This window comes from Xiphophorus maculatus, chromosome 6 (assembly GCF_002775205.1).
Source record: "Xiphophorus maculatus strain JP 163 A chromosome 6, X_maculatus-5.0-male, whole genome shotgun sequence".
Classification (NCBI taxonomy): domain Eukaryota; kingdom Metazoa; phylum Chordata; class Actinopteri; order Cyprinodontiformes; family Poeciliidae; genus Xiphophorus; species Xiphophorus maculatus.
The window spans coordinates 20,370,715-20,384,663 of record NC_036448.1 but is presented as its reverse complement, the minus strand read 5'-3'; the positions used below and the strand labels follow the sequence as shown (position 1 = coordinate 20,384,663).

The 13,949-nt window shown below is 36.4% G+C and overlaps 1 protein-coding gene across 1 annotated transcript; it reads left to right on the top strand.

Annotated features, from left to right (window-relative positions):
* The first annotated feature begins 7,051 nt into the window (after window positions 1-7,051).
* On the top strand, window positions 7,052-13,725 carry LOC102221454. The gene is made up of 6 exons (XM_023335108.1): window positions 7,052-7,153; window positions 7,646-7,722; window positions 9,214-9,258; window positions 11,114-11,277; window positions 11,771-12,640; window positions 12,835-13,725. Exons 2-6 carry the CDS (start codon window positions 7,665-7,667, stop codon window positions 13,219-13,221), a joined length of 1,524 nt encoding a protein of 507 aa, XP_023190876.1. The 5' UTR covers window positions 7,052-7,153; window positions 7,646-7,664; the 3' UTR covers window positions 13,222-13,725.
* The last annotated feature ends 224 nt before the right edge of the window (window positions 13,726-13,949 follow it).

Here is a 13,949-nt window from a genome sequence, read left to right as displayed (position 1 = left end):
AGCATTAATGTCTGAAATCATCAGTATATGTGGCAAGATTGGAAATAGTGATAGCAGCTTATATATTTCCTGCTTTGTTAATAAAATGCTCTGCCTTTTCACGTTAATTAATTTTTGAAAAATGTCTCAGATCTGGATGGGTCAATATAAAGAGATTAAAATGTCCTTCTATCCCCATAAATGAGACAGAAATTGTACAAAAACAACTACAACTCTGGTTTTACAATGTGTGTAAAAAAAAACTGAAGTCTCTGTTTAGTCTCTTTTGAAGCTGTAATTAGGCGTAATGTACTGTTTTCTGTCTGGTTCTGTCCAACTTTGTTTTGTTTTTTAAATAACATGTTAGAAAAAAGGAGCATACACATAGAAGACACACAACCTACAAATATACAGAATAGAGTTACCAACTATTCTCGTTCATCATTTCTTTATAATTGGTCTAAGGCAATAATATTTGACACACATAATGCGTGCAACTTTATGATGTTACATAAAGTTGGGCATATGTATTTTATTAGTGGAATAATAATAAAAAAGTAAGAGTAGAAATACTTCATAATAATACTAATAATGTAAAAGTAAAACTATGATCTGGTAAAACTACTGTTAAAAGTACATTTTCCCCACAAAAAACTATAACTGAGAAAATGTAAATAGTTACTACCCACTTCTGTTCACAACTATTAGAGTTTCAGAAATCAACATTTAAAGTCAGTAATATACATTTCTATCACAGAAAAGTGTAAAAATATTTGCAGTGATAATTTATACTAGTGATTTTAAAATGGCACAGCAGACTACAGAGATAAACAAAACAAAGGAGTGTGAGTACAAACATAGTGTGTGTCTGTTGCATTGTTTGGTTAACGTGGTTGGTCTTCAGTGAGTGAAATAACTTGAGGTGGCTGAGTAGCCAGAAGTTGTATTCAAATAGCAATGAAACTAAGTTGTGGTATATAAAATCCAATGTTTGACAAAATTAGATTTTTATTTTTAATATGTGTTGCTGACATTGGAATTAACCCTTAAATATTTTGTATTAAGTAATAAAATTTAACAAAAAGACTTAAATTAGGTTTTCAAATTAAGTCCCAAACTTGTGAACAGAACCTCTTTTTTTTTTTTACACAGGGAGTGAATTTCTGATAGCACTAAATTCACTGGAAGAAAATGCAGCTAGTTTTCCTGGGTGCTGGTTTATAATGAGAGCTAAATGTCAACCACCTGCAGGAGGATGTTGCACATTTTCTGCTACGTGTTGATAAAGATTCCTACAGTTTTCCTGCTAACCTTTAGTCTCATAAACTGTCACACCCACAGGAAGGGCATTCCCCAGGTCCCAGCAACCTCAAAACCAGCACAAGTGTAATCATTTCCCACTTTTGGAAATCTTTGTTTTCTATTTTATGAGCTTGTTGTAATGGATCCGTTGTTGTTCTCACAGATGACCGCATCCAGTCCACATGAAAACGGTGAAAGAAATCTGCACTTTCCTCCCCTTTCTACATACTTTGTGTGCAGCAATATAATGATTTACAGTCTAATAATATATAATTTTCTTTGTTAGTGGCACAAGTTTCAGATTTTTTTTAAAGTAACCCAAACTTCTCCAGATGTTGTGAAACTCCCAACAACCCAGGGATACAGTATGCTAAAATTATGGGCTTGTATCCTGCTTGTGTTTTCTTCTACTCCTGGGGCTTTAGTGTGCTTGGAAACACCTGTTCAGAGTTTAATTATACTGTAGCTACATATTCTGCACACAGACTCCATGTGCTGCCACCCCTGGAAATTCTGCAGATGGCATGTAATAAACGACGGTTCACTCTAACAGCTTAAATGATTTCTACATCTGTGAATTGTTATCTGTTTGACTTTACATGTTCTGGTGAAAAGTAAGAAGAACCCTTTCTGAGCAAAATGAGTTTCTGTCTGATTATTTTAATATCCTTAAATGTGTCACCATTTAGAGAAAAATTACACCATTCTAATTAAAAATAAATTCAATTTATTCATTCATCATCTTAAAATTTAAAATCTTTCTGTCCTTGAAGTGCTCAGAAAAGTAAATTAAGACTTCTGGAGTACAATAAAAGCTGAGCACTTGGGTTTAAAATGACTATTTTGCTTGCAGGTCTGTAAAGTTCAGAGGGACAACATTGTTAGATTGTTCCAATATCTTAAATATAAAACGTTTTGTGTTGTGTATGTTATGGTGGCTCGTTACGTTAATTGTTTTAATGAGTTTATCTGATTTGATTCAGTTCTCGATTCTACAGGTTTATAGAACTTCACCTAATGAATCAAAGAATTTAATATTTAAAAACATTTTATCAGTCTTGTATTTAAAATTTTTGCGATGATTGGAAAACATGTAGGTATTATGAAAAAGCAAAACCAGAAGAAATCTGGAAAGAGGGAAACTTTAGTGTTGAAGCTCCAGCTCTGCATATTATTATTTGATTTACTTTTTCAGATATGTTTAAAAAAATTAATATCAGAAAAATATTTTAAGTATTTTTAAGCTAAAGCTAAGTATCTTTCAACTAAAACCTTTAACATAAATTTATCTGCAACTATTGCAATGTCATCAAAAGAATCCCGTGAGTATAGCTTAGGTAATGATTTAGCAGACTGTGGGTTGAAGCTGCAAGACTGTGAGGAAAAACTGCAGCGATGCTCATTAAACACAAAGTAAGCTCGGAGTGCAGGGTGAGCATCACAAACAGAAACATGTTCTCACCTTACTTGCAGTTCTCTGGACCTCAACCCGAAATCAGAACATGAACACCGGCGTTTCTGTGGATTACATCAGCCAGGCAAAAAAGTGACATTTCTACTGAAGTTGTAAGAGAAGTGGAATAGTTTCTGCAGTCCAGAAGAAATGAATTTTTTATGCATACATGTTTTTTGTGTGTGTAGATGGCATTTAAATGTGAGGATATCTGATAAGTGACTTCATATATAGAAACTTTCTGAATATCAATACCAGATATGAAGGTCACATGTACAGCTATGTGGAATGTACCTTTAGTACCATTCTGGGTGATTTTGTAAGCAAATAGAGGCTTATGGAGAACATAAAATTGCAAACAAGATTTTCAAAGCCGTCTGTACAGGCTCAGCAAAACTAAAAACTGAGCTGTCAGCAACGTCCAACAGATGTACGAAAAGGATTAGTATGAATTACTGAACAGCTTCGTTGCACAGTAACCAGTGCAACGTCTTCTGACTTGAATATCGAAAAACCTAAACAGAACATCAAAGATCTGAGCAAGAGGCAAAGAAAAGTGTGATATTGAGTCACGGCCAAAGGTTTGGCAAAGGAGCAACAGCGGTGATTTTCCTAATTCAGTTCTTTGTAGTCACAGTTTATGTTGCTTTAGGTTGTTTTGGTTAGATGAGTATAAATTAATTAACTAGTAGCTCAGGTCAGTTTTTTTGATTCAGGATTAAGCAAGTAACGGGGAAAAAACTTGCGTCCATTGGAGAAAAAAACTCGTTAAAAACTGCACGTTCTATTACTTCTGTAGTCAATACCATTTTAGACAAACTGCATCACAATGACAGACATGGTGGGAGCAGAATGATTCCAATTAATTATAAACAAAGTATTAAATTAGAAATTTCTACATCAATAACTGTATTAATTTGTATAATAATTTTAGTTATTGGAACCATGAATTCTGCTCTCTACCTTTTTGACCGCAATTATGCCGAAAACACACGTGTGTGAATTAAATCAAGTTTAGTTCCTCTTCATTCAGCAAATCTAAATGAACATATTTGTTCTTCTAATTTTTTTTAGATATGTTGTATATTTTAGTGAGCAAATTTCCAGTCTGCTAAGGCTGAAAATCACAGCCAAACTAATTAAAATAATTTAATTTAGGATATTTCTTCTCAGTCTGGACAAACCATTGAAAAATCCACATTTTTAGAATAAATATTTATTAGTAAAGACAAAAACTGAAAAACAAACCAAGCTCAAATTGGCTACAAGTTGCCAGTTTTGACATTCAAATCTTGAGTTTTTACATGCGCTTTGACTCTGCTTAATCTGTTTTGACCATCAGATTACGACAGGATTATTCTTCTACCAAACACCTGCGTTTTATTTACCCTTAATCTCCAATGAGTTACACTTTTCATGGTTGTTTCTGGCTGACATCTGTCGCTGTCTGATTTCCAAGCACAGGCAGATACGGACTTCCAGCCAAGGAACACAACAGTATGCTTCCCTCAGTGACAGTCGCGTTAATTTAAAACTGTGAAAATTGCCAGGGCTGAGTCACCAGTAGTCAGACGGTTCCTGAGAGACACGTGTCCACAGAAATGAACGACCAAATGGTCGGCATCATTACGGAACAGCTGCTGACACTGGTGGAAGTTAAGTTTTCAATTTGAATTTTAAATTTAAGTTCATTTTCTGTTGTTACCAGTAGATGTGCAAATATATATAAAAACTAGAAATAATTCTGCCATTAATAGGCACATATGTTCGTTAGAGGGTTGCCTGCTGAAAAAGCAATACTTTTTTTGCCATAAGAAATAAATACCATTGAAATTTATGTTGGCTGTTCATTTGTCTGAAAATCCAACCCGGCACTGTGACTCAGTCAGAAATAGCAAAATTATAGATGCTATTATGAATGAAAATCTGACAATATCTGTAAAATTAGGACATTAAGTGCCCTGGCACTAAAATTCCTGTTCAGACATGCAAGTCACATTCAGAGAGTCTGTCTGGAAGAGCAATAAATGCAGCAAATTGGAAGCAAAAGGTACATCAATGAAATAATTGGTTAGTGTACTGGAGGTTGATAATAGTAGATTTGAGCTCTGGAAGACAGATAAAAAAGAACCTGTAGAAGAAAGTCCTAGGAGCATGCATGTTGATAAATACTACATTTACATGTAGTGGTAACCTTTGCAGAAACTTGAATTCTTGAGATCCAACTATCCACCTTATTTTCAGCTACAAACAACAACATTCAGATCCAAACCACAAGACATTGAGCTTCTTCCAAATGTTCCAGCTTTTAAATGCTTTAGTATCTTTGATTGATTTTGTGTCCCATTCAGCATAAAGAACAACTTGCTCTGCATAATGCTAGTCTGGTAAAAAAAGCTGACAAAATGTAATTGATTTCATCTCTAAAGTTGTTACATACTTACTCATATAAAAGTCCAAGTTAATTATATATGTAGATGGTTCATCTTGATTTAGACTAAGCAAAATTGTCTGATCTCAACGTTGTTGGCTTGGATTTGAAATGATAAATTCATAAAGTCAGAAAAAAGTCTGTAAGCGTTGCAAAAATGACAAACAGAAACTCAAACACAGCTTGAAATAATTAAGCTTTTTAAGCTAATTTAATAAATGAATGTGATTTTGATGCAATACTATAAATGTGCCAAAAATGTTCTAAGGTGAGGATGAAAAATTACGAGAACAACAGTAATTATAAGATATTTACATATGTATTGTACTGATCTTTAAATATTTTGTGCATTAACACAAAGACATATCAGCAAGAAGGTTAAAGGTTGAACCCAAATGGATTCTACAAACGGAAAATGACCCGGAGCATTTCTCAAAATTAGCTGCAAATTAGCTTAACGACAACAAAGTCAGTCTGAAGTGGTGATCACCACAAAGTGTGTGTGTATAACCTGACTCAGGAACAGCAATGCTTTCACCGGGAATGGGTCAAAAATCCAGCAAACTATTGTAAGAAGCTTTGGGAAATATGTACAATAGAAAACCAATTTCAAATAGGGAAAAGTATGCAAACTTCTGAATTCAAATAATAACAGAAAAATATTCCTTTCAATTGTAACTGAACTCAAACATAGAAATGTTTGGTTTTATTGTATGTAGTAAATGTCTGGTTTCAACTGGATTGAAATTGTCAATCTAATCCATTTTAAATACATAAACCTAAATACAAAGTGCAACTGTCAATGAGTAAAGGCCACAAATTAAAAATAAATGCCAGTCTTTGAATGTTTCAAGGAGCTGCTGCACCCTCAGAGGTTGGCTGCATGGTTTGATCTTTTTAAGCTTGTTTTCATCAGTTTCCACTGCTCCCACGGTACTCTGTACGTTCCTCTAACACAGACTGCAGGCTGTGAAGGCTACGTGGCAGAGCCCAGGCTTCAGGATTGTACTATAAACCCAACAAGCAGAGCTGTTTGTATGCTGGTCCTGAAGGCGCTGCCTCCTACTGAAGCAGCAGTTTGTTGCCTTTATTGGTACCCTGTATGAGGTGTACTTTGCCTAACGACTCAACTTTCCTTCATGTTGTTCCATATAAAAGATGCATGTAGAAGAAAAAAATGTTCAAAGCAGGAGTTATCAGTGCAAAACTTTTTTTTTTCATCTTTGTGAAGGGATTACATAGCTTTCAAATCCTCAGAAGAGGATAACAATTGAGTGATTCAGCTGCAGACTCATTACACCAAGTTTGAAAGTTTCAAACATGGTGATGCAAAAACTACTTGGATATTCTTGTGTTATAATATTTGTCTCTCATTTATTCAGTGATCTGATGCAAGACTGAAGTTGTTTAAGAAATATTTTTATTCATTGATGTGAATTTCTGCAAAACAGCTACATTCAAATAAAACCTCAAGCACAAACAATATTTTCTCGTATTTATTGCTGTTTATGTATCTATAGGAGCATGCCAAGAATACTTGAAATACATTCTTGCTTTTTTTGCCACAGCAATTCAAGCTTAAACTTAAAAACTTCTTAACTTATCTCAAAAAATTATGTCAAATTAACTGGAAAATCACACCAAATTTCATCCCAGTCAGGAAGAAAACTGTGAGCTTCAGCTTGTCCAGGAAGAGAGTCGAGCTGCTCACCTTTCCTAATTACAGGATCACTGCTGATTGGATGTTTGTCAGCACAGAAGCCAATCCTGTAGAGCCTGGCAGCGTGTTTTAGCCTTATGACATGCCTTTTTGTGTCTTTTAATGACCAAGGGAGGCTCCTTAAAAATGTTTCCCTGCTTGTCTGGCTCATACGGGGGAGCAGAGAGCTTTAGGGTTCAGACAGCTTGGAGAAGCAACCCCTCCCTCCAGAGAGACGCGCTGGATCTCGAGGTGATCCTAGGAGGCCAAATCCACTGCACCTTTGCAGGTAAGTAGTTATTTCTATGTTTTCTTAGAGAGGCTGCTGGCAACTTTCACAATTTTAAAAAGATTCACAAGCCACAGTAAAACTATTCATCTTACTGAGAGTAGCAGCTGTAATTCAACAGCCATCTGTGCAGCAACAGAACATAACAAAAGGCATAACAAGCTTTTTGGTGGTTTGATTGTCGAGTTCAGTCGCTGTATTGGATATTCTGATTATTTTCCATAATCCCTCTAAAGCTCTATTAGTGCATGTCCTCAATCCTCTCTATTGTCTCTGCATCAGCCGGTTAAATAAAACCCTTCACTTTGTTCTGAAAGCATTGTGTAATCAAGGATTTCCATTCCTAGCAGGCAGATGAACAACTCTTCACAGGAAAGAAAGAAAATGAGAAGATCAACCCAAGTCGAGTTGCATTGTAATGCGTTACATATAGCACTGCCTAATGTTGATCCTGTGGCAACTCAGAGTATTGTTCCCTGTCTGTTTCTACAGGAAGCACAGAAAACAGAAAATGGCACGACCATCACTCATCCTCACAGGACTCCTGTTAGCAATTGTCTTATTACCAGGTGAGATGTAAATGACAAGTTTAAAATGCCATTTTTTCTCATTTCTATTATTTATCATAGCTTTCAACCATTTGTCTGTCATGTAAAATATGAAAACATAAAGGTGGAGGAAAAAAACCTCAAAGCAAAAACTTTGAAAAATACCAGAAAGTTATTAAACGATTCAGACAATTAAAAGCTAAGCTATAATTATAACTAAGAAGACCTAAGTAATTTACTGAACATATAACATTGTGATAGGTAGCAATAACTGTTTGAAAATTAGCATTCTTCTCAAAATCTGCTATTTTGAAACTACAATATACGGTCTTATATTTCTTTCAATATTTGGCGATAAAGAAAATACAATTCTTTATTTTGGTAAAGAAACGTATTTTCTTTACATTTGGATGTAAAGAAAATCCAAATACATTTTAATTACTTTACGACACAGTAGTAAGTAGGATTATATTCATGTTGCTTTAGAAGCATAATAAACAACATATGATGAAGAACTCATAATTGTTTACATGATATTTATGATTTAAGGTTCAGGATTCTTATTCAAGTATGTTGAATATGAAAATCTGCATGTAACCAGTAAAAAAACTGATGACTTGGCATAAGTGTCCCATTTCTCAGTGACATATTTTAAAGATTAACTAAATTAAATAATGAAAGATAGAGAAAAGGTGAGTCCTGAGGGTGGTGATGACCTTCAGAAATGGGATTCAGCCTAAATGTCCTTAACATAACAGGTAAAAATACACTTAGTCCATTATAAAGCATAATAGTTGATTCCAACAATAGAGCATTGATATCAATGTTTGAAATTGTTTCTTCAGCAACACAAAAACGCCTGTGCCTCATTTAAAATAACTACAGTTACCTGATAAATTGCTCTTGGTGTGATTTAACATGATTTGTTGCTTTACAGTGACTTTACTGTTGAGAGGCAATTGGAGAAATGTATGTCTGGACAAGGATATGTTTTTCTTTTGGAAAGTAAAACATCTCGATAAGATGGTGATTTTTGGTAGCTTTTAGAGATAAAAATATACATAGACAACTGGACATTGTAATAATCAGCTGACTTGGCTGTTTTTCTTATCACCATAAATGTCTCCATAAAACCCCGGCAGATCAGAAGACACCCAGACTCCCCCCCACTAGCTACATTTACAGTGCATGAATAATTGGTTTGTGCGAGGGCCAACTCTTTGTAGTTTTACAGGTAAACTTTGAGGAGGCCTCCAGCGGGGGCATAAACACCACCATTTTAGTTCAAAGCTAAGCGACACAACGTGCTTTAGGCTGGATGGAGGGGTGTTAAATTTGCAGGATGCTGCCTGCATCGGGGCGCCAGCGCCCCAGCACCTGCCGCTTTTTACCCGCCGGCTTATTAGCAACTCAGCATTTTCCCTGATGTTGAGAGAAAGCCCAACATCTGTTTCCAGTTAGCAAGCGTTGCTGCTGCTGCTGCTAATGTGGCTCCTGTTTGTGTTTTTACAGAGTTTCTGGGGGCCGTTCCAGTGGGGCAGGACAAGCAGGAGGAAGGTGAGGATTTGTCTGACGTGGCATGGAAAACTCAAGGGTTTCAAAATGTTCAATTTGTAAATGTATCAGAAGAAAAAAAGCATTAAATTCACTTCTCAGCATGCATGAACCTCATGCAGTTCACAGTGGATTTACATAGTATAGGTGAAGCTATAATATAGGGTAATTATATTCAAATTAGGTTTTCATTTGGTGAGCTTTGTCTTTGTTATTTAATATGAACAACAATCAAAAGTGTCTTTGTTTGAGATTAACATGAACTAATCTGAAATATGTTCCTTAATATGAGGATCCGCTGTTCTTACTCTTTAATTTAAAGCTAAAATAAACTTTTTTTCTTTAGGTTTTGGATAAATGTAGAAACAGATGGTTCTAACTTCTAGTGTCCTTTTTGTGTTTGCAATGAAAATTTTGGATTTAGGTTTCATATATTTTAAGATTCTTTGCAGTATTACTTGAAGAGTAGAATTTGATGCAAGTAGATTTAGTTAAAAAAGAAATAACTTGTCATAAAAAGTTGATCTTCACTATAGGAACAATTTGACCTTTTGAGCTGTAGGTATAAACAAAGTGAAAAGGCCTTAAAATAGTGACATTTACAACACAAAATGTTCAAAAGAATTTACAGCACAATTAAAGTTATGTTTAAAATAAACAAGAGAAACAACAAGACTGCATTATCATTAAATTACTTAAAATAGTGTGCCAATATAAATATAAAAACATTTAATTCTCAAAGCACTTACAACCATTTATCTCCATATCTAAAAAACCTAGTTTTTTTTTTTACATTTACTCAGACATGTTATGAGATTGAATTGTTTTTGATTAAAAAAAAAACAAGTTTCAGCTCCCTTTTCAACAACTCAAGCTTTTAGGGTGTCGACAGAAACAAACATTGGCAATGAACACAACAAACTCCTGTACTTTTTTGTACTATGTATGTTAGCTTTGAAATATAAAAGCAGAAAACGGGAGAATATAATATAATATAATAGTGATGAGTCAGAGCTTTGACGTGTGTGATGAAACCAAATACTCCAGACTGGTAGAATGTAACAAGCGCTCTGAGTTTGTGAAAATGTTTTCACAGAAATAAAATTGGCATAATAGTATAAACGTGAAATTGTCAGAGAAATGGTTTTCAGCCTCAGAAAAGATGAATCAGAAATTTGATCTAGAAGAGCAAGCCAAGTTCCAGTTTTATTTACCGGTTTCTGAGACTTTCAGAACCGAAAAAATAAATAAAACATCTCTTAAGATTCTTTATGCATTTCAACTTAACTAAAAAGAGTTTAACCAGATAGAGGATGGATTAAATTTAAAGTGGGAAGAAAGTTTCTGTACAAAATCTACAGAAACTCATCACCTGATGTAGTCTGATAAGGTACAGATGTAGAAGAATATACCACGTCATCTTCAGCATAAAAGCCAAACATTTACATTAGAAATGAAACAAATGGGTTGACCAAGAACAGACTCTTAGCTTAGTTGAGCATGGTGTAACCAATAATTTCTTAAACCTAGTCATTATGACTTAGTTTTGTATAAATAATGGGCCAATGAAGCTTGCTTGTAGAGTCTTTCAACTTGATTTTGTGTTTAGTGTCAATCTGTGCTTGGTGTATCTTACATGGAAACACAAATATATGAGCAGCTAATGTAAGATATTATGACTATAACATTATAAAATGACACACAAAAAACATATCCTTAACAAGTTCAACAAGATTATGCGAAGGTGTTTTAGCTTCAAGTACCCATAGACGGTCTTGATTTTGAGTTACTTTCAGGACAAACTGTGGCAATGTCCTAGCTAAGATTAGTTTATTTTCTCTGTTGGTTCTCTCTGCAGCAGCTGCAGTATCTGATAATGTGAAAGCAGAGGCCATGACCAACTTGAAAAAGCTGGTTCGCAACAGAAGGAATGTCCCCGTCGTGGCTGTGCCCCAGTTCAAACGTACGCCTGACTTCTGGGGATGGTACAAATACTTTATGGACACCCACAACCAGGAGGGGGTGAGTGGAGCATGTTTCAAATCATTTATTCATTTTTATCCTAGTCACAATTACGAAGCTCCTCGTTTTTTCCTCAAAACAATCCATCAGATTGCATTATACTGTTGTATTAAAATGCCTTTTCCCCATTGACTGCATTAAATAAATAATTTCAGGCAGTAAGAACATCGGATTGTTTTACTCAAAGTTCCTCTTCCAGTTCAGATGACAACAATGAATGATTTATTGCTCAGATCTTGGTTGCATAAAAGTATTCATATGCCTTTATCTTCTTTAAATATTTAGATATTTTTCAGTGCTTTATGTCCACGACATTTATGTTGTTTAAGTCAGGCTCATACCCTGCTTTAAATACAAAACAGGCTAAAAAAATGGCCTTTGGCTTTCAAGCTTTTGATCATGTATTAATTATTTTAAATCCAATTTCAGTGGCTTGTAAATTGTTTGAAACATCATTATGCTAATTTTAGCTGCTTTCGCCCCTGTTGTTCAGGTGGAGGATCTGGATCGTCTGTATCTGGCCTATTTGCAAAACAAACATAGGTCCGAGGAGGGGCCCACCTTCAACCACTACCTCAAACACCTCAGTGAAATATACAGAACCTGTGCTGATTCCGATGACCCAGAATGCATTGCTGAGTTTACCAGCAAGCCCAAAGCTGCAGTGGTCATGCCTGCCCCTTTCAAGGCTGCTCCCATCAGGACGTGCGACCCCTACCTTGACCCCTACTGCCTCTACCCCCTTTCATCCAAAACTCCCGAACTGGCTCCAGCTAAGGTACCAGCTCCCATCCTCGCCCCTGTGCTGTCCATGAAGAGCCCCAATGGTTACTACCATTATGGTCCAGTCTTGGAGCCTTTCTTGAGCCATGAGCAGCAGTCTGAGCTGCTCAGGATTTGCCAACCTGAAGATGTAGAATGCCTGCAGTATCACCTGAGAGCAGCGTTTGGGTACCGCCCTGTGCTGGGTCCGGCTCCATCCTATTCTGCCCTCAATTGCGACCCCAAGGACCCTTACTGCAAGCCCCCTTTAGTGCAAAAGGCCCCCAGTGGCTTCTATCACCTGATGTACTCTAGCTGTGACCCATCAGTGGATCCTCTTTGTGTCAGTAAAGCTGCTCCTGCTCCCCTTGCAGCTGGGGAGGCACCCACAGAGCAGCACTGCAACCCTCTCTTTGATGTGGGCTGCAACCCTCTGAGCGCCACAAGGCTTGCAAGCCTCACCAAACCCGTCCTGGAGTACGCCCCCAAACATGCACTTCCTGTGGCTCCTCTGACTTGTGACCCACGAACCAACCCGTACTGCATACTGGCAGCTGCTGCCGCCCTGCGCAGGTCCCCTCCGCAACTCCCCGAGCACCAGGTCTGAACCCAAAGTCCTCTTCTTAGGTTTGAATTACTTCTTTTTGACTAGTTCTCTATAGTCATGCTAACATATGACTTATTAAAATATGTAGTAAAATGAAATGGGTGTTGAATAATGCTTTAATTTCTTTTAGTCATAAATCTGCTTTGCATTTGTTTTGAAACACACACACAAACCAAACAATCAACCAGGTCCGCTACCAGCTTGGAGTCCGTGGCAAGACCAAGGAAGGCTACGACTGCTATGTGCACTATGACAAGGACTGCAGCCCAGTCAAGTCTGGCTCTGAGGCTCCTGATGAACCCGTCTGCCACCCTTACGATCCTAATTGTGCAAAGTTTGCTCCACCTGGCGGCATCGAGGCCCCAAAGCCTGGAAAGGACGGCATTATTCTTCCGGATCCTGACTGCGACCCCGAGTATGACTACAACTGCAGATTGCGCCGAGCCGAACCCGCCGCCTCTGCCGATGAGCCAATAGCTGATGAAGAAAATGGTGCAAAGGAAGCCGTTGTCCACCAATATGCTATCCCACGCTTTGAGGACTTCCTTCGGGGTGTCCAGAGCAAGCACAAGTAAATCTTACCACCAGCTAGGCAGTCTTACAGGAGGGAATCAAGTTCATATGAACTTTGCAAGGCAGAACATTTTTATATTATCATTAAGACCTTAGCAAGATTCAAAAACAAATCCCAAAATAATTCAGCTTCAAACTGCAAAGCAGTCTTAGGTTCTTTTACTATATGTCAAAGATTGAGCCAAACAGCACATAGTGGTATTATGAGGAAATTGTGCATTAAATAGTTTTTGTTTGGATCTTTGTAGAAAAGACATGTATGTATAGATGTGTAATAGAGCAGTAGAATTAGTCAAATCATGTTAGTGGGAAAGATGTTGTTGTACATTATCCACAATATATTTAATGTTTTCTTCAGTCTTCAGTTACGTAAAAACTTATTAAACCTCACCTGTTCAGTTTCTATCACGTTCTTAATAAAAAAGATTGACTAAAAAAAATTATTAGACTTACTTTCTTGAAATGAAACAATTGTGTCACATAGGCCTGTCACGATAACAAATTTTGCTCAACGATTAATTGTCTCAAAAATTATTGCGATAAACGATAATATTGTTTGAAGACCTTTTTACACTGATTTAATGGAAATGACGTAATAATGCATGCGATTTCCTGCCAAAGATAGATACACTTTATTTTCAAAAGAACACTTAACACTTGAGCTGATAAACAAAATAAACAAAACAACCAAAAATAAAATGGATTCTCAGTCTCCATTAACAAAAAATGT

What these genes read in the sequence shown, in the direction of transcription:
- LOC102221454 (XM_023335108.1), top strand. Translation starts at nt 7,665, where the DNA reads ATGGCACGACCATCACTCATCCTCACAGGACTCCTGTTAGCAATTGTC. An exon ending in AGCAATTGTCTTATTACCAG is followed by an intron (nt 7,723 to 9,213) that starts GTGAGATGTAAA and finishes GTGTTTTTACAG; the next exon opens with AGTTTCTGGGGGCCGTTCCA. An exon ending in GCAGGACAAGCAGGAGGAAG is followed by an intron (nt 9,259 to 11,113) that starts GTGAGGATTTGT and finishes TTCTCTCTGCAG; the next exon opens with CAGCTGCAGTATCTGATAAT.